Source organism: Gouania willdenowi, chromosome 14 (genome assembly GCF_900634775.1).
Source record: "Gouania willdenowi chromosome 14, fGouWil2.1, whole genome shotgun sequence".
Classification (NCBI taxonomy): Eukaryota; Metazoa; Chordata; class Actinopteri; order Blenniiformes; family Gobiesocidae; genus Gouania; species Gouania willdenowi.
Window position 1 is genome coordinate 2,336,501 of NC_041057.1, and position 27,420 is coordinate 2,363,920.

A 27,420-nucleotide genomic window follows, 5' to 3' on the forward strand; every position below is an offset into this window, starting at 1 on the left:
AAAAAGAAAGGCGTGAGCTTTCACAGTTTTGAAATGGGCAAAAAAGACAAATTTACTAGTTTAACACCTTAAAAATACAAACAATTAAAATAACAATTATTGTTCTTTTTATTTGCTAATAAATAAAAGATGATTCATTGTTACCAATAAATCTTGGATTTAAAAAAAAAAAGAAAGAAATTAGAGGAATTAAGTAATTTATAAACTATTTTAGAATTTGTCAACATTTTATCAACAGAATAAAATTGTTCAAATCATTTGAAACGAAATAAAGAAAAATGCATTTGCAAAAATGCCAAAAATATTGTTTGGAAATGTTCTTTTCCTTTAATGATAGTTACCTGTTTTTAAAATATGGCAAATTGATATGATGAATATTAATTAAAATGAAACAACAAATAAAAGGTTGAGTTCAAACCAAACTGGAATAAGTGAAATAAAAATGGAAACAAAGAAAATAGTGATAAAGGAAAACATTTACGGTACGTTCTATTGCAGACTTTCAATGTAAGGCGATTAGAAAATTGTTCTTTTCCTTTAACGATAATCATACCATTCGTTATTAGAATTAATAATATAGTTAAAACCAAACTGGGATAAGTGGCATTAACTACTCCAACTACTGAAAAATAAAGATGCAAAGCTTAAAAACAGAGGAAAACATTTAAGGTCTCATGTAGACTTTCAATGTAAGGCGATTATAAGATTGAAGAACCCGCATAAAGATTTATCATTGCTTATTTAGGAAGAACCTCATTAAGGTGTTAATTTCACAAGTTCTGAGATGTTAAAAAAAGTGATTGTCATTTTTTTTGTTAAGCATTGCGACGCCACAGTGCAGTGGAAGCATTGGATTCAAAATAAAATATAATTTACATTAATAAAGCATGTATTTACCAAAATAAAAGATCAATAAATAAGATAAATAAATCAAATATAGCACACGTTGGTTTGTGGACAATCTTAAAGACATATGGCGTCCTGGTTCGGCGCTCTTTGGGTTTGGTCACACGGTCGTGTCCTGTTTCAGCCTTTGGCTTCGGGCTTTGTAAACTTCTATCAGCAGGTCTTTGACGTACTGGATCTCACGCTCTACAGACTCCGCCTTGTCACGCAGCTCCCGGTTCCTCCCTTCCAGGCAATGCAGCTGTTCTTCCAACGAGTCTAGCTCCGCCCTTTTTCGCTGGCGATACCTGCGTTTTGTCAAAGGAAAAAAAAAAAATATATATATATATTTACAAGCCAAAACATGTGGCGGGATTAGGGCTGGGCAATATATCGAGATTCCAGACATATCGAGTTTTCCATTTTGGCGATATGGAAAAGTACAATGTCGCCTCTAACTTATTTTTTATTCAAATACTAATTTGTCTTTTTTTTTCTAATTAATGTATGTCCTACAGTCTTATATTTTGCACTATTATCCTATGTTGGTATTTATTTTTGTCTTTACTGTCTGCTCTTCTATTGTTCTGCTGCAATTTCCCCTCTGGGGATCAATAAAGTTCTATTTAATTTAATTTTAGGAGTTGCACAGTTAAATGGATTTATGAGTGCGTCCTAAAACCAAGACCTTTTACTTAAACAAGCCACACTGAAGAACTCACTCACACGTGCTGTCCCTTAGAGGAGAAAAAACCAAAAGTGTCACATATTGTCAAATAATTCATCAAGAGAATGAAATTGTTCAAAATTAAATAAAAACAAGAAAAGAAAAATGCCAAAAATATTGTTTGGAAATGTTATTTTCCTTTAATGATAATCATTACCTGTTTTTTAAAAGATAGAAAATATGTTAATATGAATTAAAAGTTGAGTACAAGTCAAACTGAAATAAGTGGCAACAAGTGAGAAATAAAAATATAAAGTTTAAAAACAGTGAACAAAGAAAATATTGATAAAAGAAAACATTTACGGTAGGTTCTACTGCAGACTTTCAATGTAAGGCGATTAGAAAATAGTTCACATTTGCAAAAATGCCAAAAATATTGTTTAGAAATGTTTTTATTTTCTACTTTAATGATAATAATTACTTGTTTTTAAAAGATGGTAAATTAATATGAAACAACAAATAAAAGGTTGAGTTCAAACTGAATTAAAATAAGTGAAATAAAAATGCAACGGTTCAAAACAGGGAACAAAGAAAATAGCGATAAAGGAAAACATTTACGGTAGGTTCTATTGCAGACTTTCAATGTAAGGCGATTAGAAAATTGTTCTTTCCCTTTAACGATAATCATTACCTGTTACCATAATTGTCTTTCTGGCAAGACTTTAGTGAGTCAAAAATATCGATATTTAAATCGTATATCGCCATTTTCAGAAAAATATCAAGATCTGAGTTTTGGTCCATATCAGCCAGCCCTAGGCGGGATCCGTTTACCTGTGAGCGGCGGTTTTGTTCTGATCGCGTTTCTTCTGCTTGCGTTCCCCGCCCTCTGCTGGAAGAAGGTCCTCCTCGTACTTGACGGCGCACTGGTCGTCTTTCAGCCGACACGCTTGCCTGTGCCCTGGAGGATCTACGTTCATCAGAAGACACTCTGGGCCCTGGTTGTCCAGGAAGTGGCCGCGTATGTCGTGCTGGCTGACGTGCGCCGCCTCGCTCTTCACTTGTTCGCTGATGTTCCCTAAGAAGCTCTGATAGGCCTCGGACGGCGGCGGCACACTCTGGAGGTAGCAGCCGTCGTTGCTCTGGCTCTTCCACGACACCGTGGCCTTGGTTACCTCCACGCTGGCCTTGATGCTGTTGACCACCTCGTTGTTGCTGGTGCTCGCGCTGACCTCCCTCATGCTGTACATCAGTAGATCCTCCTTCTTGTGCGGGACATCCAGCGAGCCGCCGAAACCGAATCCGCCGCCGCCGACCTTCCCTCCGTCCTGGGTGAAGCAGCAGGTTCTTGGTTCTTTGGGTAAAACAGCGCATCGTCTGACCTCCACAGCACCGCCCAGGCAGTAGCTCTTTCCTACCAGCTGCTCGTCTTCAACGCAGCCGTAGTTACCTGCGAGAGCCACCGCCGGGTTCCCTGAGTTGCTCGCTTTGGAAGTCAACAGGCTGCTGTCGTAGCCGTCGCCAAACCTCAGACCATCCGGAATCCGTTTCCGTCCGCACCCGCTGGGGCGGCCGCAGACGTACGGCGCGTGTCGCTGTATTTTGGATCGCCCGATGGGCCCACCACAGATGCTGAGCAGGTCAAGCTCGCCGGTTGCCAAGGTAACAAGAAGCGGGCTGGTTTCCGCTTGGTTGGCCGTAGAGTACGATGCGTATGGCAGCTGAGTGAAGGGTTGAGGAGGACCCGCCACTGGCACAGGACCCCGGTCGCATTTTCCTAGTCGTGGCGTTTTGTCTGGCAGCGGCTCCGACAGGAAGTAATCCTCCAGCTGGGCGAGTTCCTCCTGCAGCAGAGAGGTCATGACCTCCAAGTCCGAGGGCACCTGGATGTCATTGTGTAAGGGTGACGGGGGAAGGGAGGCGTTGGTCGAGGAGGGAGGAGAGGGAGGGTTCGGGAGGTACGAGGAGAAGTCGACTTCTTCCGTCATCCAGTCTGTAAGACCATCACCTGTTCAGGACCAGAAAGTCTGCATTGAAAACAAGCTGCCGAAAAAAAAAAAAACACTCATCGAATGAATCAAATCGTTATTAAATAGATCATTAGATAAAATAAATCAAAAGAAGTGGCGTTCTGCGTCGTCGTTGTAGCTACTTTATGACTTACCGTTCAGAAGGACGAGTGTGCTGCAGTGCTGAGCCCACCTGAAAATGGGGAAAATATAAAAAAGCACATAAGCTGCAACTCACCAATTAAGTGCTGACTCTCCTCTGACCCCTCCCCCCTGCACCCCTGTGATTGGCTGTGGTTAGCCTGTGGGTGAGAGAGAGCGAGGGGGTCTGCCGGGCAGACACGAAGAGCCCTCCACGCAGGAGCTGATGATGATGATGTCGCCATCATCGTCGTGTCTCTTGTTAGTGATTGGATTTAATCCGAGTACGAGCGTGGGATGAGAGCGAGCGGGGTCTGACAGGCGGGCCACGGAGAGCACGTTAGCATGGGCATCATGAAACCTGGAGGGCACACACAAACAACAACAACAACAACAGACATGAGCATCAGACAAAATTACTGTCTCGACACACGTCCAAGAAAGTTTAAATCAGAATAAACATGCTAATTTCTATTTGTAAAGAACAGATTTTATTGTTTAACTTTGTTTGAATAAATAATACATTAATAAATAAATAATAAAACTGTTGAAGTAGTGAAAAAAATAAGACAGGACTGTGTGTGTGTGTGTGTGTGTGTGCGTGTTCGTGTGTGTAATGGATCTTTTGGGATTTGAACTCATGGGACTCAGTGCTAAAAACAGGATTAAAGCAGATGATTCAACATCAGTAAAGTGGTTCAAATTACACCGAAAATAATATAAAATTAAAAATGAACATAAAAGTAATTGTTTTACAACTAGTTTTACATGCACAGGTTAGTGAGCAGCTTTTAACTTTTGTGTATTGTTGTGAAATATGTTGTAAATAGTGTTAAAAGTTAGTAAAATAAAACAGGAAGCATCTAAACGACATATTAAAAGTCAAAGAAGAAGAAAAAAGGAGGAGGAGGAGAAGAAGACAGCCGCGCGTGCAGAGTAAACAGCGGACTTACTCCATTCTTGCGGAGAAATGTAGAGCACTCGATGGTGACGGAAAACGACTTGTTTTCGGGGTTCCGGACACTCGGGATAGATCACAGAGCCATGTTCGCTGTCGGACTGTCCGGGACAACGATGCTGCTTTGTTGTGCTCGACCTGTAAACTGAGGCGCGGCTTAGTTTGTGACAAAGCGTCACTTCATTCACACCTAGCAACCGATGACGTCACCAGGAGGAACCGCTGTGCTGACTGGGAGATCCCTCCGCCCACCCGCACCACTACTATAGCCTGTTGTTGGCGCTCCTCGAACTTTCTATCGTATTATTAACACACATTGGGAGGGAAAAAACTGACTTTTGTTGTAAAAGGTAAGTAGTAAACACGCTTACAATCATTCAAATATCATTAATGACAAACTAAATCCCTTTAAAAGTAGAATAATCCGCAGTTTTTCACCAGTACACATTGTGAATGGCAAAAAACACGTAGTATTTACAGGTTGTTACGTATTTAAAGGCTTTTAATTGTACTATATGTCCTCCGTACATCCCCAACACACACACTATGGCGTTGTTTTTGAACAGCTACACTCTCACTTGGATGTGTGTGTTTTTTTTTTTTTTTTTTTTGCGCGTCTGTTGCATCTTCATTGCATCAGTGGTCCACGCGGTGCGCGATAGGCTGCGCAGTGCAGATCCCAGCGCTCTGATTGGCTACTGCTGGGCGCAGTGTGAAATGTGATTGGTCAGTGGTAGGCAGGGCAGACTGCACATGCTTCCTGTAAACAAACCATGGGAAGGAGACTGTGCGTGCGTGGGAGCGCGCGCGCGCGCACTGTACAGCACAATGTGCCGCAGAATGTGATAAAATATGAATGTTTGTAGTTTTTAGGCATAAATAATTAGATTTTTAAAGATATATTCAAATTGTATTTATATCGGCCAATGCTGCCTTTATATTTTGTCATCAAGACAAACACATGTGGGATGATAGAAGTTGGAAAATATTCAGTTCTTTCCAAAATAAAGGCTCACGTTCATTTTTACAGCCCAATAAGTTTGTCACAGCAGGTGGAAATGCAAAAGAAAAAAAAAAGCTTTGTTTTTCTTCTTTTAGCAAATCCCTTCCCAGGGTTTACGGGCTGTTCTCCTGTTGCTATAGTAATAGCGGACACTGCCCCCTATTTTCGACTTGTTTTTTGGTTGCTGTTGCCATGGGATTTGCATCTCTCGGTTTCCCCTCTTCTTCTCTCGCTCCGTCTGCGCCTTCTGTTTCCCGTCGGCCGTGCCTGTGTTTTTCAAACGCCCCTCCCTGTCCACCCATTGCTGGATCTCATTTGCTGAGTTGCATCTCTGTGACAGGATCATTTGACCAAAACCAATAGTTTATTTCCAGTTCTGCTGAATTTACATATTGATGTGTCTGGCCCGTTATAGATTTGTCCACAGAGAAGCATGTCTAGGTGTTGAAAATACGACTAACTGCATCTAAGTAGAATTGATTGCACATGATCGCATTACTCCAAATGTCTCTGCAGGAGGTTTTTTTTTTTCTTCTTTTTTGACCAAGTGAGGTTTGTTGTTTACAAAAGTTGTGATTGAAAGCAGTAAAGCAGATGTGGACAAATTGGCCCTCATTCCATTTTTGTGCAGCCCGCCAAAGAAATACACACAATGACTACAAAAACTCACAAAACTACAAAAATTACACAAAACAACCAAAAAATACTTATAGAATTACTCTAAAAAAACACACAAAACAACACCAAAAAACGCTAAGTGACAACAAAAACTTATTGTTATTGAAATAATAGAAAAATATTCTAAAGACGACGAAAACATACAAACTATAAACAAAAAAATGCAAAATGTCAACAAAATCCTATGAAATGTTAACGAAATGACAGTAAAATTGCAAAATGACAACTAACGTGCAAAAAATGACAGAAAAATACAGAACAAAATACACAAATGACTCCAAAGAATTATAAAATGTCAACACAATTAGATAAAAACTCACAAATCAACAAAAAATACAGAAAATAATAGAAAAAGATATACAAAATGACATATGACACTAAAAAACAGAAAACAACAACAAAAAAAAATAATAATACAGAAGATGACATACACACAACCACACAAACTTATATCAACAAAATGACAGAAAAAATTTGCAAAATGACAACTAAAACATTCAAACCATCAACAAAATTCACAAAATGACTTAAAACACAGAAGAGAAAACCAAAAACATACAAATTGTCACCAAAATGACAGAAAAATACATAAAATGACAAAAAAAAAGAAACACGCACATAATGAACACAAGCCTTTTGTCTTTCCTGTATTAAGGCTCAGGCTGGTCATTATTTAATAACGTTTATAAGACTTTTATCAGACGATCAGGTTTTGGTGATAAAAGTTTCCATGTGTGCAGTACGGTGTCCTGGATGGGACATATGGTACTCCAGCCTAACTAACGTCCACTATGTGAGGATGAGGACGGTGGCACATCACATGACTGAAGCTTTGACACATGTAGAAAGCCTGATGCAATCCACATGAATGTGTTTGTAACGGGGAGCACATTGAGACGTTAGCGGGTGGTGGTGGTGAGGACGACGACATCTCCCAGGAAATCGCTGACTGCTCTCAGTGTCTCTTTTTAATTGGTCCACCGAGGGCTTTGTGTTTGTGCGTCACCAGAGAAAACCAAGGTGCTCGCTACATTTCCCCCGTCGTCTGCACCCGTTTAAAGACGTGTTCAGTGTTCATCACACCTGAAGAAAACCTGAGGAAATACAGGAAGTAGTGGCAACAAACCCAATCGCTCCCTTTTAGCAGCGCTGGATATCATTACACATAGACTTATAAACACAGAAGAAAACAAGATTATGTCAACACAATAAGAGAAAAATTCACTAAACAACAAAAATTTACATTTTAAACTGTCGACAAAAAACACACAAAATGACCGCGTGGACAAAAAAAGTCAACAAAATGAAACGGAAATATCCACAAAATGACAACGAAATTACACAAAAATGAAAACAAGGCACTAAATGACTCAAACATAGAAGAAAGCAAGAACAGAAAAACAAAATGACAGAAAAACACACAAAATGTCAACAAAGGTATGAAATGTTAAACATTTGCAAAATGAAAACTAATTCAGCTACAAGAAAAACACAAAATGACACTTAAAAAACACACAAAACGACTCCAAAAACCAACAAAATGACAGGAAAACAAACACAAGCCTTTTGTTTTTATCCTGTATTAATGTTCAAGCTGATCATTATTATTATTGTCTGAAGAAACTAAGACCATTTTTTGTACAATTTGAGTTTATTTATTTTTTACCCTTTTCTGCAACACCACCATATTTTAACCTATTTTCATCATTTATTTAATTTTGCTCCTTTTAATGTATTTTTGCTACTTTACTCCCATTTCTTCATCACATTTCAACACATTTTTTTCACTTTCCAGACATTTTCACCACTTTTACACCTAATGTCACATTTATTGACACTTTTGACTTATTTTCACCATATTTTTACTAATTTAACCACATTCATGATTTGTCATACCCATAATTTGCCATTTTAAACGAATTGCTACAGCTTTTTTCTGCCACTATTGACATTTTAAACCCTTTTTACCACTTTTTCTGAAGATTTTTGGCCACTCCAATTTGCAACTTGTCCATCAAATTTCTTCTGCACATTTTTTCCATTTTCAAAACATTTTCAACACTTATAAACCTTTTCCCCCACTTTTCCACCTCACATCTATTGACCCATTATTGTCACTTTTAACCTTTTTCATCAGATTTCATGCTTATTTTGCCAATTTAACCACATTCACATTTTGCCAGTTTAAACTAATTACTCTTCTTTCCCCATTTCTGCCAATTTTTAATTCATTTTAAGCCAATTTTGACATTTTTTACCATTTTCTTTGTCTGTTTTTGCCCTCTCTAATTTGCAAATTTTAACCAATTTCTATGGACCATTATTTCACTGACTTTATGGATGGACCCCAAAAATCTCTCCCCTTTATTCCCTCTTATAGATGGTCCTGTCTCCACATGACTGTTCTTCAATGTTCATGTCTGTGTTCAACCACCTTCAGCTACAGTGGGGGTCCCCGCTGTCTGGGACCTTTATTTTGGCGGGTCGTTGATCCCTGGTGTTATTGTGTGAATATTGTGTATGAGCTGAGGAGTGAGAAAAGAAGTGGATGCTGCATGCCAAGTGCACGTATGGCGCGTTAGTGAGGCTTACACCATCGTTTCATCATCATCTCGCTCACAATTTATTGTCCTCAACTTTTGCCCCTCTTTGAACGCACGAAGAAAACATGAAATCCACTTAGGAGGAGGACTGGTGAATGGATGTGTTAGTGTAGGTGTGAAAACAAGGCAATGGAACCCCAGAAAACAACACGCACGCTTCAATTTTCATTTATGAAAGTTGAAGTTGATTTGCATTCAGGCGTGACGGCCTCAGCGTGGTGTTTATTCACTCCTTCCTCTTCAAGGACATCACAGCGTTATGTTGGATGTAAACGACTCCAGTTCCTCCTTTGGGATCTCACGACATAAGGAGTTATTGAAATGATAGAAAAAATATTCTAAAGAGGACTAAAACATACAAACTACCAACAAAAAAATGCAAAATGACATAAAATCATGCACGACGACCAGGAAAACATACAAAATCACAGAAAAATTCCCAAAATATCAAAAAATACAATGAATTAAGAAAGATGCACTGAACGACGAGAAAGATACACATGGTGACTCAAAAAACACACCGTGACATATGAAATGTTAACAAAATGACAGAAGAATATACAAAATGACAATTAAAACATTCAAACTGTCAACAAAAATATGTAAAATGAGAGAAAAACACACAAAATCCCTCCTACGTCATATAAAAGATCAACAGAATGACAAAAAAATACAGAAAAGGACAAAAAAAATACACAAATGACTCCGAAACATAGAAAATGTCACCATAATAAGAAAAAAAATTACAAAACAACAAAAATACATTTAATTATCTGAAAGGAACACACTACAAAAACCCTACATGACAGCAAAAACACATAAAATGACCCCCAAAAAATCAGCAAAATGACAGATAAATACATAAAACAAAAAATACAGAAAATGAAAAGAAAAGACACAAAATGACTCAAACACAGAAGAGCCCAACAAAAACACACAAAATGTCAACAAAAACACACAAAATGTCAACAAAAACACACAAAATGACAACAAAAACACACAAAATGTCAACAAAAACTCATGAAATATCAACAAAATAACAGATAAATTCACTGAGGAGGAAAACAAGGCAATGAAATCTCAGAAAACAACACGTACGCTTTAATTTTCATTTATGAAAGTTGGAGTTGATTTGCTTTCACGCGTGACGGCCTCAGCGTGGTGTTTATTCACTCCTTCCTCTTCAAGGACATCACAGCGTTATGTTGGACGTAAACGACTCCAGTTCCTCCTTTGGGATCTCACAACCTTTAGAAGATCAACATCTCACTCCTTAAAAGACACGAGGAATGATGACACGCGTGGCAGACGACGTTTAACGCTCACTGACCAGACACGAGGAAGCAAAACATTTATTTAAAAGGTTTTTAGAAAAACAAAATGAGAACGTGCAAAAGAAATATGAAACGTACACAGTCACTTACACAAAATGAAAGCGTAACTCTGAATATGACGACTCAAAAATACACACAAAACCTATTCACAAAATAAGAACAAATGGAAGAAATAAACACACACAAAATGACAGAAAAACACACAAACTGTAAAACTGTGACAAAAAATCAATCCATAAGCACACAAAACAACCAATAATACACAAACTGACAATAGAAAAACTAACTGTGAACCGAACAACAAAAATCCCAAAAAATCACTCCAAAAACACACAAAAAAAACAACAAATGAAGTAACAAAAAAACCAAAAACACACAAAATGACGGCAAAAAACCCCATCATGACAAAATACGCTAAAATCGACAGAAAAATACAAAAAAAAAAACAGTAACAACGATGTACAAAACAAAGACAAAAAAATACACAATACACAAAACGAGAACAAAAGTCAACACAAAATGTCTCCAAAAATACTCAGCAAAAAAATACAAAATGATGACAAAATACACAAAAACAGACAAAAAATAATATGCAAAAAAAAACCAGCAGTCCTGAAATCAACGGTAAAAACACGCAAAAATAACTCAGAAAACACAAGAACAGCAAAATAAATATACAGAAGTCAACAAAAGACAATAAAAATCTGTAGAATACGAATAATTCACAAAAATATGAACAAACAGACAAAATGACAGCAAAATACACAAACTTTTTGTAGTTTCCTGTAATATGCTCTGATTGGTCATTATTTTGAATGTTAACATAAATGTTGATCATGTGACCGTCAGATTAGATACAATCATATTTTTTGTTTTAAAAGTTTTCCATCTTTGTAGTAAATTAAATATTGCAAAATCTAAACCAAAATATAAGGGGTGTGTGTGTGTGTGTGCGCGTGCGTGCGTGTGTACACTTGAGGCTTCAGCGTCTGTCACCTCTGAGCTTTACACAGACTAGATCTGCTTAGGACACACACACACACACACACACACATATAAAAAACCAGCAGCCGTTCACGTTAAATTCAGATTTCAAAAACTGTCCTAAAATTCAGTTATTGAGACTAAAATCCCAAAATACACAAATGTTGTTCATTTCTTTTTAACAATGATTTATTGGCTCCATATGTGGAAAAAAGTGATGTTTAAACATGACTTTTTTTATTGACTTTAATTGTTAATAAAGAATGAAATTCAAAATTCTCTAAAAAAAAAAAAAAAAAAATCAATTTTTTTTGAATAAAAAAGTAGATATTTTTTCCAAACGCTCACTGACCAGACACGATGAAGTACAATCAGACATGGAATCAACTTTTATTTAAAAAGTAATTCACACAAAAAAAAGAATGAGAAAATGAATAAATAATCAACAAAACGACTCAAAAATACACAAAACCAATGCGCAAAATAACAATAAAACAAGAAATTAAAAAGAAAAAAAACACAAAACAACAGGAAAACACAAAAATAGACAAAATCATGGAGATGTTGTTAAACTGGCTTCATACGTGAAAAGGTTATATTTAAAAATATAACTAAATTCAAAATGGTGTAAATTTTTTTTTTAAAAAAATCAGTTTTTAGGATAAAGTTCTGATATTTTCCAAACATCATCTACAATGAGTAGGGATGTCCCGATACAACTTGTTCATTTCCGATACGATACCGATATTGCAGCCTTGCATATTGGCCGATATTTGATGCGATACGATATGAATCACACATACTTTTATGACTTATTTTATAGTGTGGAATGTTAGAAAAGGTTTGATCATGTGACAGTAATCAAACAGAGAACAATAGTCAACTATTCAAGTTCACTTCAGTTATTCTTTACTATCAGTATATGGTGGGAACAACTGAGGGTGGAGCTAAAAACAACCAAATGTTGTTCAATGGTACCAGTCTGAGCTAGAGATGCACCGAATATTCGGTTACTGAATATATTCGGCTGAATGTTGCATAAAAAGCCACATGGTTTAGTGAGTTAAAAACAAGGCCGATAAGTAGCGTGTGACGCAACGACGCGATCAAACAACGTGCAGTGATTTTGAGTCGGAAAATGCATGTTTAGTTTTATTTGAAGGGTTAATAATATAAATGAAAAACTTTGTTGTGGTTTTTTTGGAAACCAAAGACTAGTGGAATATTTAAAAAATGTCAATATTCAATAAACATATTCAACTTTCTTTAAAAAACATGAATAAAAATGTATTCTATTTATGCACTATTTAAAAAAATAGTGAAAAACTTAACAACCGTATTCGGTATTCAGCCAAGCGTTTATATATTATTTGGCTTCGGCCTCATATTTGTATTTGGGTGCATCCCTAGTTTGAGCATTGTATCTCAATTTGTTTTTTTTTTGTTTTTTTGTGATGTCATGAACTTTGACCTCTACTGATCTTTTTACTGGTAGGTCGTACAGCTTCAGTCTAGTGAAATAAAATACTCCACTTGAGATGAGCTTTTCATAAATGTAAGCGTCAAACTTGTACGATAAATATTCATAGAGATATGGAAAATTAAGGTTTTTGACCCTTGACCTTGACCTTGACCTTTTGGCTCCAAAACGATCGACTGCACATCCTTGACATGTTCCCTATGAGATGACATACGTGTTATTTAGGGGTGTGTGTCGCCTGCCGATACCATTCGATACATAGGTCACGATACTGTACGATACGATATATCCTGATATTAAAATATAAGACATTTATTTTATATATGACGTAAAAAACAACTAATCTGTAAATGTTACACCTTCATGAGAACATTAAGTATGAAATATATTTTATTGACATATTTTACACTGAAAACATTGGCTTTAATATGCCTATATATATATATATATATATATATATATATATATATATATATATATATATATATATATAGATATATATATAACAACTTAAAATATAAATAAAAATAACAAACAGTCTGTGGCTTTTAAAGCAACTTTGACTTTAGTGTAACTTAACTGAGGTTTATGTCTCTATAACAATAAATAAATGCTGAAAGTTAGAACTTTATTTTTATATTTTATTGATTAAACACAAGCTGGTCAACATGTCCAGGTTTTAGCACTTATTCAAACAGTTATAATGTCTCCTGTTGTGGAAAAGACTTTACTGGTTAAATAAAGGTAAAAAAATCAAATAAAATAATTGATATGGATGCATTTTGAATCGCGCAACGTAATATCTCGATGTAGCGCTGAATCGCATTAAAATAGCAGCAATAATGTTCCAGAAAAATAATCAGAATTCCTACGAGAACAAATTTTCAATTGTCAAAATACAATGAAACCAAAATTGTTGGAGTATATACATTTAATACATTTCACAGTTTTTGATAAAAGCACAATTTACAATAGGTTTAAATGTATAAAACATTCTTCAGTGTTGGGGCGACATTTTGGTAAAAGTTGTAAATCTGTAGCACATGAGGTTGATTTGTTCTCAGAATATATTTTAAACAATCCGCAACCACACCAAACTATATTTTAACCTATTTTCATCACTTTTTATTGCCATATTTTTGCTCCTTTTAATGTATTTTTGCTACATTTCTCCCATTTATGACACATCTACATCACATTTTAATGTCTTTTCTGCACATTTTTTACTACTCTCAACATGTTCAGCACTTATAAACCATTTCTACCACTTTTCCACCTAATCTCACATATATTAACCCATTATTTTTAACCTCTTTTCATCATATTTCATGTTGATTTTTGCCAATTTAACCACATTCACCATTTGTCATGCCCATTATTTGCCAGTTTAAACTAATAATTCCTACTTTTTCAATTACATTACCCCCCATACAAAAATGCACTAATTACATTAATTGCAAAACACACAGGACAACTACATAAATACACAAAATGAAAGAAAAATAAACAAAACAACAACAACAAAGATACACAACATTTGGAAAATATGAACAAAATGACAATAAAAATGCACAAAACGAGTCACAACAAACACAAGACAACAACAAAAACACACATGATGACAGAGAAATATACAAATGATGATAAAAACACAATTTAACCACATTTACAGTTAGTCATGCCCATTATTTGCCCGTTTAAACTAATTTTTGCTACTTTTTTAATTACATTACCACAACCCCCTCCACTCCTCCAATTTCTGCCATTTTTCAGCCAATATTCACACTTTTTTGGTCACTTTGAACCCATTTTATTTGTGATTAAAACCAGGATTTCCATCTTTAAGATGACTATAATAATAATAATAAACGTTCCTGGATAACAGTGGATATTATTCAGATGAATAAATAAATGTGGTTATCACAGATTCATAGAACAATAGACCATCATTTTGCTGCTGAATGATTAACAGACTGAATTTGAAGCTGAAAGTGTAAAAAACACACTTTGTAGTTTCAGTTACATTTTGCTTTATGATGTGGTTTCGTTCTGAAAACAGTGATTTCTTATTGTTCTTTAAGTGAGCGTGCACGTTGTGCACGTGGTGCATGTGTTATCTGATAGTCAATAACAAAGAAGAAGAAGAAGAAGAACAACAGCCTGCAGTGGGCTGCTGTTGCTGCTGTTGCTCCCGTTGCCTTTGTTGCCCTCATTAGGTCAACGCTGCCACTTTGTTTCCCTCTGGATGTTTTTCACACCATGTTGTTCACATGCCACAAAAAACATCATCAATGAATGATTTATACATTGTTTTCAACGTGTGTGCGTGTGTGTGTGCGTGTGTGTGTGCGTGGGGAAGTGAAAGCTCCTCTAATTGGCTGTTTCTGACAGGTGATATTTCAATTATTTCGTCTGCGTTTCATTAGAAATTGTGTTTTTTCCGACAGACGGGGTTAATATTTCCCATTAATGTCGACACGGATCACACCAGACCGACTTGTGTAACACACGCACACACACACACACACACGCACACACACACACACACACACTGATCAGTGCGGGAAAAAAAAGGCCTGAGTGAGTCTCATGAATATTTCACTAACGATAAGGGAGGGTGTCAGTCATTGCTCATCACACACACACACACACACACACCCCTTTATTATTCAGCCTCAAAGATACTGCTGAAGAACATCATATGGGAAGAATTCTCCCAAGGTCAGACTGTGTGTGTGTGTGTGTGTGTGTGTGTGCGTGTGCGTGTGCGTGATTCACCTTCACTAAACTGTCAAAGAACATTTGAATACTAAAATATTACATTTATTTATGTAAACATTAGGTAATTAATTAATTAAATGTGCACATTACAAAATTCCCTGAAGTAAAAAATAAAATGGAAATATTATCATTCTGTGTGTGTTTACAGTCATTTTGCGTATTTTTCTGCAATTTTATGTGGTTTTGTTGTCGTTTTTTGTGTTTTTGTTCTTATTTTTTTTTTATTGTTGTTGTTTTGTGTACTTTATCATTCTCTGTGTGTTTGGAGTCATTTTGTATATTTTGTTCTTATTTTGTGTTTTTTATTTGTCGTTGCGGTTTGTTTTGGATATCTTTTGTTGTGTTTTTGTATGTTTTTGTTGTTATTTTAGTTTATTTTTGTTGTTCTGTGAGTTTTTGTTGTTTTTTTGGTTTATTTTTTTTGTTCTGTGAGTTTTTGTTGTTATTTTAGTTTATTTTTGTTGTTCTGTGAGTTTTAGTTTATTTTTGTTGTTTTGTGTATTTTATTGTTGTCCTGTGTGTCTTTAGGACCAGTACTAATTATTCAGCCTCAAAGATAATACTGAGCAACATCATATGGGAAGAATTCTGCTAAAGTCAGACTATTAAATATTCAACGTCACCTTCACTGAACTGTCCAAGAAAATTCTAACACTAATATGAGATTTATTATAAAAATTCAATTATTTTATTTCAATGTACACGTTACAAAATGCCCTGAAGTAAAAAAAAAAATATACATTTGTATTTTTATGGTCGTGTTTAGTCATTTTTTTTCTATTTTTCTCCATTTTTGTGTCTTATTGTTGTCGTTTTGTGTATTTTAATGCTCGTTCTGTGTGTGTTTAGTCTTTTTGTGTATTTTTCTTCAATTTCGTGTGTTTTGTTGACGTTTTTCTATTGTCATTTTGTGTATTTTTATGGACATTTTATGTATTTTTCTCCAATTTTGTGCATTTTTTGTTCTTTAGTTTAAAAAGAAATTCCACAAATGTACAAAATAATAACTGGAATACAAAAAATTACTCCATCAAACATACAAAATTACAGATTAAACTTCACCGTCACTAAACTGTTCAAGAGAATTTTAATACTAACATATTACTTTTATTTATTTTTTTAAAAAGCAGGAAATGTATTGATTAAGTAATTAATTAATTAAATGTACACATTAAAAAGTCCCTGAAGTAAAAATAATCAAGTGTTTTTTTTTATCGTCATCGTGTGTGTTTAGTCGTTTTTTGTATTATTCTCCAATTTTGTGTTTTTGTTGTTCTGATAGTTTTTATTTATTTTTTTAATTTGTGTGTTTGCTGTCATTTTTTTAATTCTTTATTGTTGTTTTGTGTGTTTTCGGTGTTGTTTTGTGCCTTTGATGACAAAAAAACACAGAAATGACAAAACAATAACTGGAATACACAATAACACTCCAACAACAACAACAACAACAACAACAACAACAACAACATACAAAATCACAGAAAACCAAACAAAAAAATACAAAAAAAATAACAAATCACAAAAAATACAAAAAAAATAACAAATCACAAAAAATACAAAAAAAAATAACAAATCACAAAAAATACAAAACGACAAGAAAAACACATAAAATGAGAGAAAAAAATGTAATAATAATTCTAAAATCACACAAACTCTTTGTTTGCTTTATACACAGCAGATAATCTTACCTAGAAACTTTAAAAATAGATTAAATATCTAATTAGTCTTTCTATACTTAGAATGGTTTTAGCCAATCAGGATCATTTTACAAACGCCCAAAAGTTTATAAACAAACACTCAACCAATCGCATCGTACCAGTGTTGGATTTATGAGAAAAGTTACAAAAGAAATAAAGATAAAAAAGTAGATATTTGTTTACAAATGTGGGAAGTAAAAAATAAGTCATTGGATTCAGACATGCAGGATAATTGTACTGCTCTGAGTCTGACACACACACACACACACACACGAGAAGTTGTTTGTAAGAACTCTATCATTCGTCTTTCACACGTGATTTCACATTTCCTCATATTGAATCATACATGTTAAGTTACATGTCGTCTCCACCTCTGCCTGATTATTTAACGCTGCAGTGTGTAATGTGTGTGTGTGTGTGCGTGTACCAGCTGCTGTAGATAATCTCAGGTAAAGACTTAATGAACTTATCAAACCACCGTATGTACACAGACACGTTTAGTGCCGGAAAAGCTGCTAATGAGACTTTATTTAGTGTAAAACTCTCATTAACAAAAACATTCACTGGAACCAGTTTGTAGAAATAAACACGAGAAACAAACACAGGGAGACGTGAACGGCATATTTTATTTTATTCATCAAATAGACATGAGACATTTAAAACACCATAGAATTATATAATTTATAAAATACTTCTATTGCTAAAAAGTTTGCAGCGTTTTTTAAAATACATACAGTGACGTTTATGTTTTTAAAGCTTTGGTACCATACAAGCAGATATCAGATATCACACGTTCTCTGTCTCTGTGTGTTTTTATCCCATTTTGTACATTTTTATTCTTATTTAATGTGTTTTTCTTCTTATTGAATGTGTTTTTATTCTTATTTAATGTGTTTTTCTTATTTTTTAATGTGTTTTTATTCTTGTGTTGTTTTTTGTTGATTTTTTTTTAATTGTCATTTTGTTGTTTAGTGGATTTTTTTGTGGGTAATTTTGTGTGTTTTTATTCTATTGTGTATTTTACTGTAATTTTGTGTATTTTACTGTAATTTTGTGTATTTCTATTGTCATTTTGTTTGTGTTTGAATTTATTTTGGGTGTTTATTGTTGTTTTTTTGTATTTTTTCTTGAATTTTGTGTATTTATATCATCGTGTGTTTGGAGTCATTTTGCGGGTTTTTGTTCTGTTTTTGTGTATTTTTGTTGTTATTTTGTCTATTTTTATTGTCGTTCTGTGTGTGTGGAGTCATTTTATTGTCATTTTTTGTATTTTTCCATGATTTTGTGTATTTATATTGTCATTCTGTGTGTGTGTGTGTGTGTGTGTGTGTAGAGTCATTTTGTGTTTATTATTGTCATTTTGTGTATTTTTCTGTAGTTTTTGTGTGTTGTCTGGAGTTCTTTTGTGTTTTATTGTTGTTTTACTGTCATTTTGTTTATATTATCATTTTGTGTGTTATCATTTTTTTGTCTATTTCTACTGTCGTTCTGTGTGTGTTGTTCAGTCATTTTGTGTGTTTATTATTGTCTTTTTGTGTATTTTCCTATAATTTTCTGTATTCTTATTGTTGTGTGTGTTAGATAATTGTGTTTTTTTGTGTATTCAAGCAGATCAAATATCATACAAAATGCATTTGTCACAAAGCAGAACATAATTTGATGTTACATTACATTTATTTTACTGTAAATGAGTTTTTATTAGGCTTGTATTTCAAATATATGAGAAGTAAAAAATGTAGAAATATGAAAATATCTGAGTGATAAACGCTGCGTGTAAAGAGCAGCTTTAGGCGTGTAAACAGTTGGAGTGTGTAATGTAATGTGTAAGGTAAGAAACATTATTATTATTATTGCCGTGCAATTTTTTCTGTGTAAGAAAATGAAAAGTATTTGCATGAAAAGCTGAACAATAAATATGACTTTAAAGCACCTTTAGTGGAGTTCATAGTGAGAAGCTTTAGATGATTCTAGAAACCTCCAAATGTTTGGTGAGCGTGCACGTGTGGCCGTGCGCTCCCTCAACTCATGAACTGCGTGTAGCCCTCGGCCCCCGTCACTATGACGTCCATCCAGATCCTCATGGCCTCTGGGGTGGGGGCCACCATGTAGTACAGACGGTCGTGGGTTTTCACACAGAACGTCAGAGACGGGTTTGGACTCTGAAGAACCACAAACAGTTTCACATTCACACAAACACACACATCTGACTTTAAATCCAACAAAAACACACTGTTTACTTTGAAATACACGTTTTGGTAATTATTCCTCATGTTTGTCATGAGTCATTTTATGTGTTTTTATTGTTGATTTGTGTATTTTTCAATAATTTTGTATATTTATATAGTCATTCTTTGTGTGTTTTCAGTAATTTTGTGTATTTTTATATAATTTTATGTATTTATATAGTCGTTCTTTGTGTGTTTTCAGTAATTTTGTGTATTTTTATATAATTTTATGTATTTATATTGTCGTTCTTTGTGTGTTTTCAGTAATTTTGTGTATTTTCATATAATTTTGTATATTTATATTGTCGTTCTGTGTGTTTGGAGTCATTTTTGTATGTTTTTAATGTTGTTTTGCAGTAATTTTGTATGATTGTTGGAGTCATTTTGTGTTTTGTATATTTTTCTGTAATTTTGTGTATTAATATTGACATTCTGTGTGTTTGGATTCATTTTGTGGGTTTCTGTTGTCATGTGTATTTATTTTGTCATTCTTTGTGTGCTGCGAGTTTTTGTGGTTTTTTTTGGCTCATTTTGTGTGTTTTACTGTATTTTTGTGAGTTTTTCAATACATTTCTATACTTCTGCCATTCTGTGTTTTGTTTATTGTTTAGTGGGTAATTTTGTGTGTTTTATTAAGTCATTTTGATTATTTTTATTGTTATGTGTATTTTTATTGTCATTCTGTGTGTGTTTGGAGTAATTTTGTCATTTTACTTTGAAAACACCAGCTTCCATTCAAACAATATGAATAATCAATTTCATTTCTTTTTTCTTTTCTGTCTTCTAACATTTTTTTTAACTTTTTTGTTTTTAAAAACACAATCAAAAAAATTTAACCAGTTTCTAAAGCTTTGCTTATCCCTCCTCAACCCTGATAAAGAATAAAATACCTTGAATTTTCAGTTTTAATTTTCAAATTTTCAAATAAAATTTTTTTCCCGTTTTTTTATATAATTTTTTTGAACAGAGTTAAATAAAAGTTTTTAAAACTGTTCATTTAAACATAAAACTCTTGATTTTTGAATTAAATTTTCAGTGATAAATGCCATTTCTTGTAATAATATTAAAGCGTTCTTACCTTAGTGGCACTGCGCAGGTGATCATAATAAACCTCTTCTATCGCCTGAAAATAAATCAGTCCTTTCAGTTTGGTCTCATGCTTGTCTGTAAGGAGAAGAAATGAAATAAATATAACATTTATTACGTCTCGTACTGATGTAAGACCTGAGCCGTGAATAGAGTCTGTGAGGAGGAGACGGAGCCACAGAGCTGATATTTATCACATTTCATATTAACACTTATTTATCAAACACAGTGTATGAGGTACTTCCTTAGAAATTAACTTTTATCTACAGTTTGTAAAAGGTGGTGAGTTCACTTTATACTCTTTATCCTTCAGCCCTTTGCGTTCTCTCTCTATAGCTGATGTAACAATAGTTATCATTTTATTTTTATTTTTCTGAAGCATTCAAACCATCAGGGAACGTTTGTCAGTTTTCATTTCTGGACATAATTCACTTTTCTGTCCCGATTCCTGAGATGCTACATAGATAAACAAACTTCAGCTGACGTACGCTAAGAACCAGGAAGTGTGTACAATTTTTTATTTTATTTTACAAATTATAAACGAGGGCGCACGCTCGTCCCTCGCCTGTTTTTGTTTTAAATCACAATCAACTCAAAAGTTGTCGCACGTGAGAAAAGACATTACTCCGCCCATACGGTGCCTATCAAAAGGTCTGGCTCCGCCCATACGGTGCCTATCAAAAGGTCTGGCTCCGCCCATACGGTGCCTATCGAAAGGTCTGGCTCCGCCCATACGGTGCCTATCGAAAGGTCTGGCTCCGCCCATACGGTGCCTATCGAAAGGTCAGGTGAACGCCCTTAATGAATATTCACTAATACAAATTTCACGGTGGACCGAGGGGGAAAACAAGCAAATAACACATATTTCACTCACTATGAGGTGGAGATATTAATGGATGAAGTAAACACACACAGGAGAGCATCATGTAGTGACACAGTGAACATTAGGATGATATAAAGCTAGATCATGTGACTGAGGTAAAAAAAGAAATGATCTGACATGGAAGTGGAGGAGAAAATGTGTATCACTGTCTATAGGATCATGTCTATAGATCTCTGTAGATCCTCAATCCGTATCATTTGTTCATTTGTTTTTCATTATGTAACAAAGACATGAAAAGCAAAAAAAAAAACACTCATTATTTGATATTTGTTTCCAAAACCAAAGTGAAAAAACGAAAAATGCCTTGTTTTATAAATTCAAGCTCTTTTGCTTCGGTACAGAAAACAAAAAACAGAAAACTAACGCCTTTATTAGTTTTCTTCATTACCGATTGGCCAAAGTACGTGACCCGGATGTGTACTCTCATCCGACGCTAACGGCTATGCTAACAGCAGTTCGGCATGACAAGATCGATGCTTCCAACTGTGCATCAGAAACGTGTCCTTTTCTCTTTATCTGGTGTTGAACACAGAACCTCCTCAATGACATTTAGAGGATTTAGAAACTCTTAAATGTTACAGAGATAAATACAGTATATCTCTGAATATGTAACGCTTCACTTCCAGGTCACGTACTTTGGCCAATCGGTAATAGAGAAAATGAATAAAGGTGTTAGTTTTCCATTTTTTCATTTTAGTTTTGGAAAGAAATGTCAAATGAGTGTTTTTTTCTTTTTTCATGTTTTGGTTACATAATGAAAAAACAAATAAACCTCTCTCTCCAGAGTCTCCCGTGCACCTCGTCCTCCAGCAGTGCCTGATAAACCACTGTGCGTTTTTACGCATTGTGAGCGCGTTCCTTTTATAACAGCTGCAGGTGGTGTAGCCAACTGATCACCAGGTTTGTGTAATGATCATGTGATTTTACTTCCAATTATTATTATTAATATAAAACTGTATTTGTAGGCGTGGCACGTCACTCACTCCCTGGGGCGATAGTATCATTTTTTCCTCTTTTGTTTTTTCTAATTATATCTTTCATATATGAAATGTGCAATGTTTGATTCACAAATGTATCAATTTTACAGAGCTGTCATTAATTTCATCCTCCTCCTGTTGGGGGCGGAGTTTCCCATTTCAGGGTCAGAGCTGCCGTGGAGGTGCACGAATTATTATTATTATTATAAATGAAACATTAGATGACCTGTTTAGAAGGAAAACAGTCCAAAGTTAGTCCAAGACTGAAAACAAGTTTGCACTTCACTATATATGACGGCAGCCAATGAGGAGGCTCCTTCCTGGGCTCTGCTCACCCCTCCTTCCTCTAAATCCTGTGAATGGAGCTGGTTTTATTAACGAAAATAATTCATAATAAGGCACAGACAGCACGGAGATGTGCAGTTTTTTTCAGAAATGATTACTTTTACGACATATGATGCTAATAATATATATATATATATATATATATATATATATATATATATATATATATATATATATATATATATTTAGATTAAAGAAAATAAATGGAGTACCTCAGCTTTAATGGGCTTTGGTAGAGGCAGTGTGATGTCATCAACCCATGATGCTTTGCGAGTCATTGAAAATGGCTCTTTAGTTGGAAAGAAGACTCATCAGTAGATGTTGATTTGTTGTTGTTTATCAAGGGGGAGGGGCATCTTGTTAAACGCCATTGTTCGTGATGATTTCCCACCACAAAGTGGGAGGGGTTTGAGGGTATCAATACCTTGATGGAGTTAAAAAATGAGAAGCATGCAATTATTTTTTCCTGGAGTTATTGACCTTGTTCTGTTTTTTTTATTTAATTTTTTTTTGGGGGGGTGATGACTTCTTATTTTATTTATTCTTTTTTATTTTTCATTAACCATGTAATATTAACATTCTTATTTATTTATTAACACTATTATTTAGTTAAAGTATATTCTTTTCTTTCATTTTTTTTCTTTAACTCCGTCATGTATATTATTAATATATTAACATTTTTATTAATGTATTTATTTATTAACATTATCATTATTTAGTTAAATGTGTTTTTAATGCTTCACATTAGTTTAGTTTCCCTTTGTTCTTTTAAATGCAACAACTTTCCAAAATATTTCTTAAATAATGTAAATGAATGTCATAAAAAAAATCAGAATGAGAAATTATTTGAAAAAAAAAAAAGTTAGTTTTAACTAAGGATGATTTGAAGAATAAAAGTCGTGTTTTTGTGTTTTTTCTTATTTGATCACATTTTATTGATCTTTGAGGTGTTTTTGGAGCTGTGTCTTAAATGAAGGGAGGTGTAAAGGATCCGTGTGTGTGTGTGTGCGCGTGCGTGCGTGTGCGTGTGCGTGTGTGTGTGTGTCACAGCTAAAGTTAATTACAAGTGTGTCTCTATTTCAAGCCACGCCTGGAGTCGTAACAATCCCATTAATTTGACTTGTTTTCCTCACTTTTTTCTGGGATTACTTTTCTTTTTCTGTCGCTTTGTTGCTGCTGGTGAGGCTGAAAACTTCTTCTTTTTTTATTTTATAGATCTTAAGAAGAGAAGTCTCCTTTGAATATCTCATTTGATCTTTGCGTTTCCCTCGGAGCGCGTCGGACCTTCAGTCCACTTTAGTTTCACCTCTCGTACGTTAAAAAGGCTTTTATTTTGTTTCAGTGGAACCTGTAGATGTTTGAGGCGTTAAAGCGGGGGGGGCGGGGTAAACACAGTTCAGGGGCCAAACACTGAGCAGTTTAATCCCACGAGGGCCACAGATTTTATACAGGAAAACGAGTAAATTCAACATTATTGTGCCTTAGTTTGGACTTGTACGTTTATATAAAATACAAAATATGTATTTAACCAACATTATCCAAACAAAAGGGGGAACAAATCAGTCCTAAAAGGGGCTTCACTTTAAATTGACTAGATCTGTGACCAATTTATATGTAATTAAGAGAAATATTATGTAATAATTTTAGGAAAATTAAAAGATTTTCTGTGTTTTTGTTGTCGTTCTGTGTGTTTGGAGTCATTTTGTGTGTTTGTATTGTAGTTTTGTGTATTTTTCTGTAATTTTTTTGTGTTTTCATTGTCGTTCTATGTGTTCAGGGTCATTTTGTGTGTTTTTATTGTTGTTTTTGGGGTATTTTTTTCATGTTTGTTGGAGTCATTTTGTGTTTTATTGCTGTTTTGTGTGTTTTTCTGTAATTTAGTATATTTATATTGTCGTTCTGTGTGTGTTCGGAGTCATTTTGTGTGTTTTTATTGTTTTATGTATTTTTCTGTAATTCTGTATGTTTTTTAGAGTCATTTTCTATTGGTTTTTTTAATCGTTTTGTGTATTCATGTTGTCATTTTGTGTTTTATTGTTGATTTTATTGAGTATTTTTATTTCATTTTGTATATTTATATTATCGAGTGTTTGTCGTCATTTTGTCTTCAAACATGTCATTTATTTGTTTTCAAAACAGAAAATCAACCAATTTTTAAAGCTTTGCTTATCTCTCTACAACCCTGATAAAGAAAAAGAATGCCTGGAATTTCAATTTTAATTTCCAAATATTCAAATGAAAATAATTTTCCTATTCCTTGGTCCTGAGTTAAATAAAAGTTCAAAAAATGATTATTATTATTATTATTATTATTATTATTATTATTATTATTTTTATTATTATGTAATATTTTTTGGTAAATTAAAAGATTTTGTAAGAATTTTTTTTCCAACAGTTTAACATTAAAAATGACTGTAATCATGTCATATATTCACTATCCAAGCAATAAGTGACAGATATCAGTCCCTGCAGAAGCTTCATTTAAAATTTGCTTTATTTTTTGACCAAATTTTTCTCAAAATATTTGACATTTCTTTTAAACAATTTGATACTAAAAATGACTTGACAACATTTTTTTGCTAAATTACACAAAGATTCATGTTTTCTTGCTTTCTCCTATGGGTTGAATGGATGTTCTAGTGGTTCTCACATTTTTTGTCCTCTTTTTTCTTTCATTTTTTGTGTGTTTTTGTTGTCGTGTTGTGAGTTGCTGCTAATATTTAGTATAAGTATCATTTTTAACTAAAAATAAACATTCTAAAACTCCATATTTTTAATACTTTAATTTGTTAATTTTCCGCCATCACATAGCCCCATTTGACAAACACTGCTCTAAAGGGCCAGATTTGGCCCCCGAGCCTTGAGTTTGACACACTGTACGCTGAAAGTGTGAAGGCGAGTTTTTGCACTCAGAAAAAGAAAACCAACATTCACTAACAATCAAAGAAAAAAGTCACACTTTTTCCTCTATTTTTCCTCATTTTTCCAAAAAGTCAAATGTGCTTAGTAATGAGATAAATGCTTTTGAAATGTGAGCTTGGTTTTATTAGTCACGAACAAGCCAGGAGCTAGGCCTCCTTCCCAAGAAAAACACATCCCGGGAAAGTGTTGCATCTTATTTCATCAGCGTCATCACCATCATCTTCGTCAGGAGCAGCGAAGGGGGTGAAAAGGCGAGGCGGGCGAGCGAGCGCATGGTGCGAGGAGCCCAGAGAGCGCCCCGTGTCAATAATGGAAACATCCTCGGATTTGACTCTCAGCGCTACATTTGTAACTTCATCTCTCACATCACAACGCCACGGTGAATTATTCAGAAAGTTTCCAAATTCAAACGCGGGAAACGGAGCGACTTGAGTTTTTGTCGACTTTAGGAGACGTTTTAAAAGCTGTCTCACACATTTCAGATCTACACAAAGAAAGAAAGAAAGTCTTTCTTTATAAAGTTAAAAGCTTTTAAGTCAAAGCCCTGAGGAGTCCCTCACTTCTTTACTTTAGGAACGCCTCGGGTACGTCGGACACTGACTGTTAATTTCACCGTTCAATAATGTGACGAGGATTAACGCTGCCACATGGAACAGATCTGATTCATTTTTATAGGATTATAGTTTATTCATCCAAACACATCTACAGAATAGGATTAAAGCCAATTGTGATGGAGAAAATCATTTTCGGCAAATCAAGAATAAAGTTTAAACGTCGAGATTAAATTTGAAATTTCTAATATAAATAAACTCAGTAAATAAACTAAAAATACAAAATTGTGATAAAAGTCGATGGTTTGACTCCAAACACACACACATAACAAATACACAAAGGGCCTGTACTATGAAGCTAGATTACTATGACTACGAAGCTCGCTAACGTCTCACAGAGCTAAATCACCACGGTAACTTAGGCTGAATGACTGACCTGGCCAGGACCAGGTTTTGTTCTGGCTAGGATTGTTCTGGATAGGAGTCCCGCCTCCTGACCAATCAGATCCTTAGAAAGCGAGCTGTCCAATAAAAGGTGATGTGTGAACACGTCACTGTGTGGATCTGATGTGAATATTTAAACATTGATGCAATCCTTTCGTTTACTGATGACATCATTTAGATTTATATATATCTGATGAACCGATAAAGTAAAATAAGTCTGCTGATAAAACCTGTGTGCATCGAGCACTTTCACACTCATAAATTAATTAATTAATTAATTCATGTATTCTGTGGTAATGTAAAGAGCCTCAGTCCTGTAGATAGTATAAATATAAATATATTCTACCTTATGATGTAGGCTGATATGTATGAACGCAGCTTCAGAGACACAGACAAGTTAAAAAAGTGAAACTGTTTATTCTTTGTTTATAATCTCACTAATTTAATCATTAACACTCAACAATTCCTGCATTAATTACTTTCTGCTTTTACTGCAGCAACAGTATCGTTTTTGGTCTGAATTATGGATTTTAATTCTTCATATTTTTAAATAATTATTCCTCAACTATGACGTTAGTTGCTCTCCAGTTCCTCAGTGATTGTGATTGGTCTGACGCTGTAATCTCCTCCTCTGTCACTAGAGGGCACACGTAGCCAAGCTGAAATCAACCGACTTAACTCAGCTTGTTGTGATCATGCTTCATAGGACAGCTTCTGTCTGACAGAGAATGTTTGGTTAGGTGAAGCCCGCTAACGGAGATTAATCCAGG

At 34.6% G+C, this 27,420-nt stretch overlaps 2 protein-coding genes across 12 annotated transcripts in view; both read right to left on the reverse strand.

Annotated features, from left to right (window-relative positions):
• Positions 1-405: 405 nt before the first annotated feature.
• atf5a (activating transcription factor 5a) lies at positions 406-5,025 on the reverse strand. The gene is made up of 4 exons (XM_028467033.1): positions 4,653-5,025; positions 3,797-4,060; positions 2,384-3,557; positions 406-1,193 (listed from the first exon to the last, which is right to left on the reverse strand). The coding sequence occupies exons 2-4, from the start codon at positions 3,945-3,947 to the stop codon at positions 1,007-1,009; spliced, it is 1,512 nt and encodes a 503-aa protein (XP_028322834.1). The 5' UTR covers positions 3,948-4,060; positions 4,653-5,025; the 3' UTR covers positions 406-1,006.
• Positions 5,026-18,807: 13,782 nt separating this feature from the next.
• Positions 18,808-27,420, reverse strand: part of phldb1a (pleckstrin homology-like domain, family B, member 1a) — a 45,304-nt gene continuing 36,691 nt past the window's right edge. For all 11 annotated transcript variants that reach the window (XM_028467308.1, XM_028467306.1, XM_028467305.1 and 8 more), the window contains 2 exons: positions 20,521-20,606; positions 18,808-19,376 (listed from right to left, as the gene is read on the reverse strand). In XM_028467308.1, coding sequence (XP_028323109.1) covers positions 19,236-19,376; positions 20,521-20,606 — 227 coding nt within the window. In that variant the 3' untranslated portion in view covers positions 18,808-19,235. The remainder of the gene's footprint in view (positions 19,377-20,520; positions 20,607-27,420) is intronic.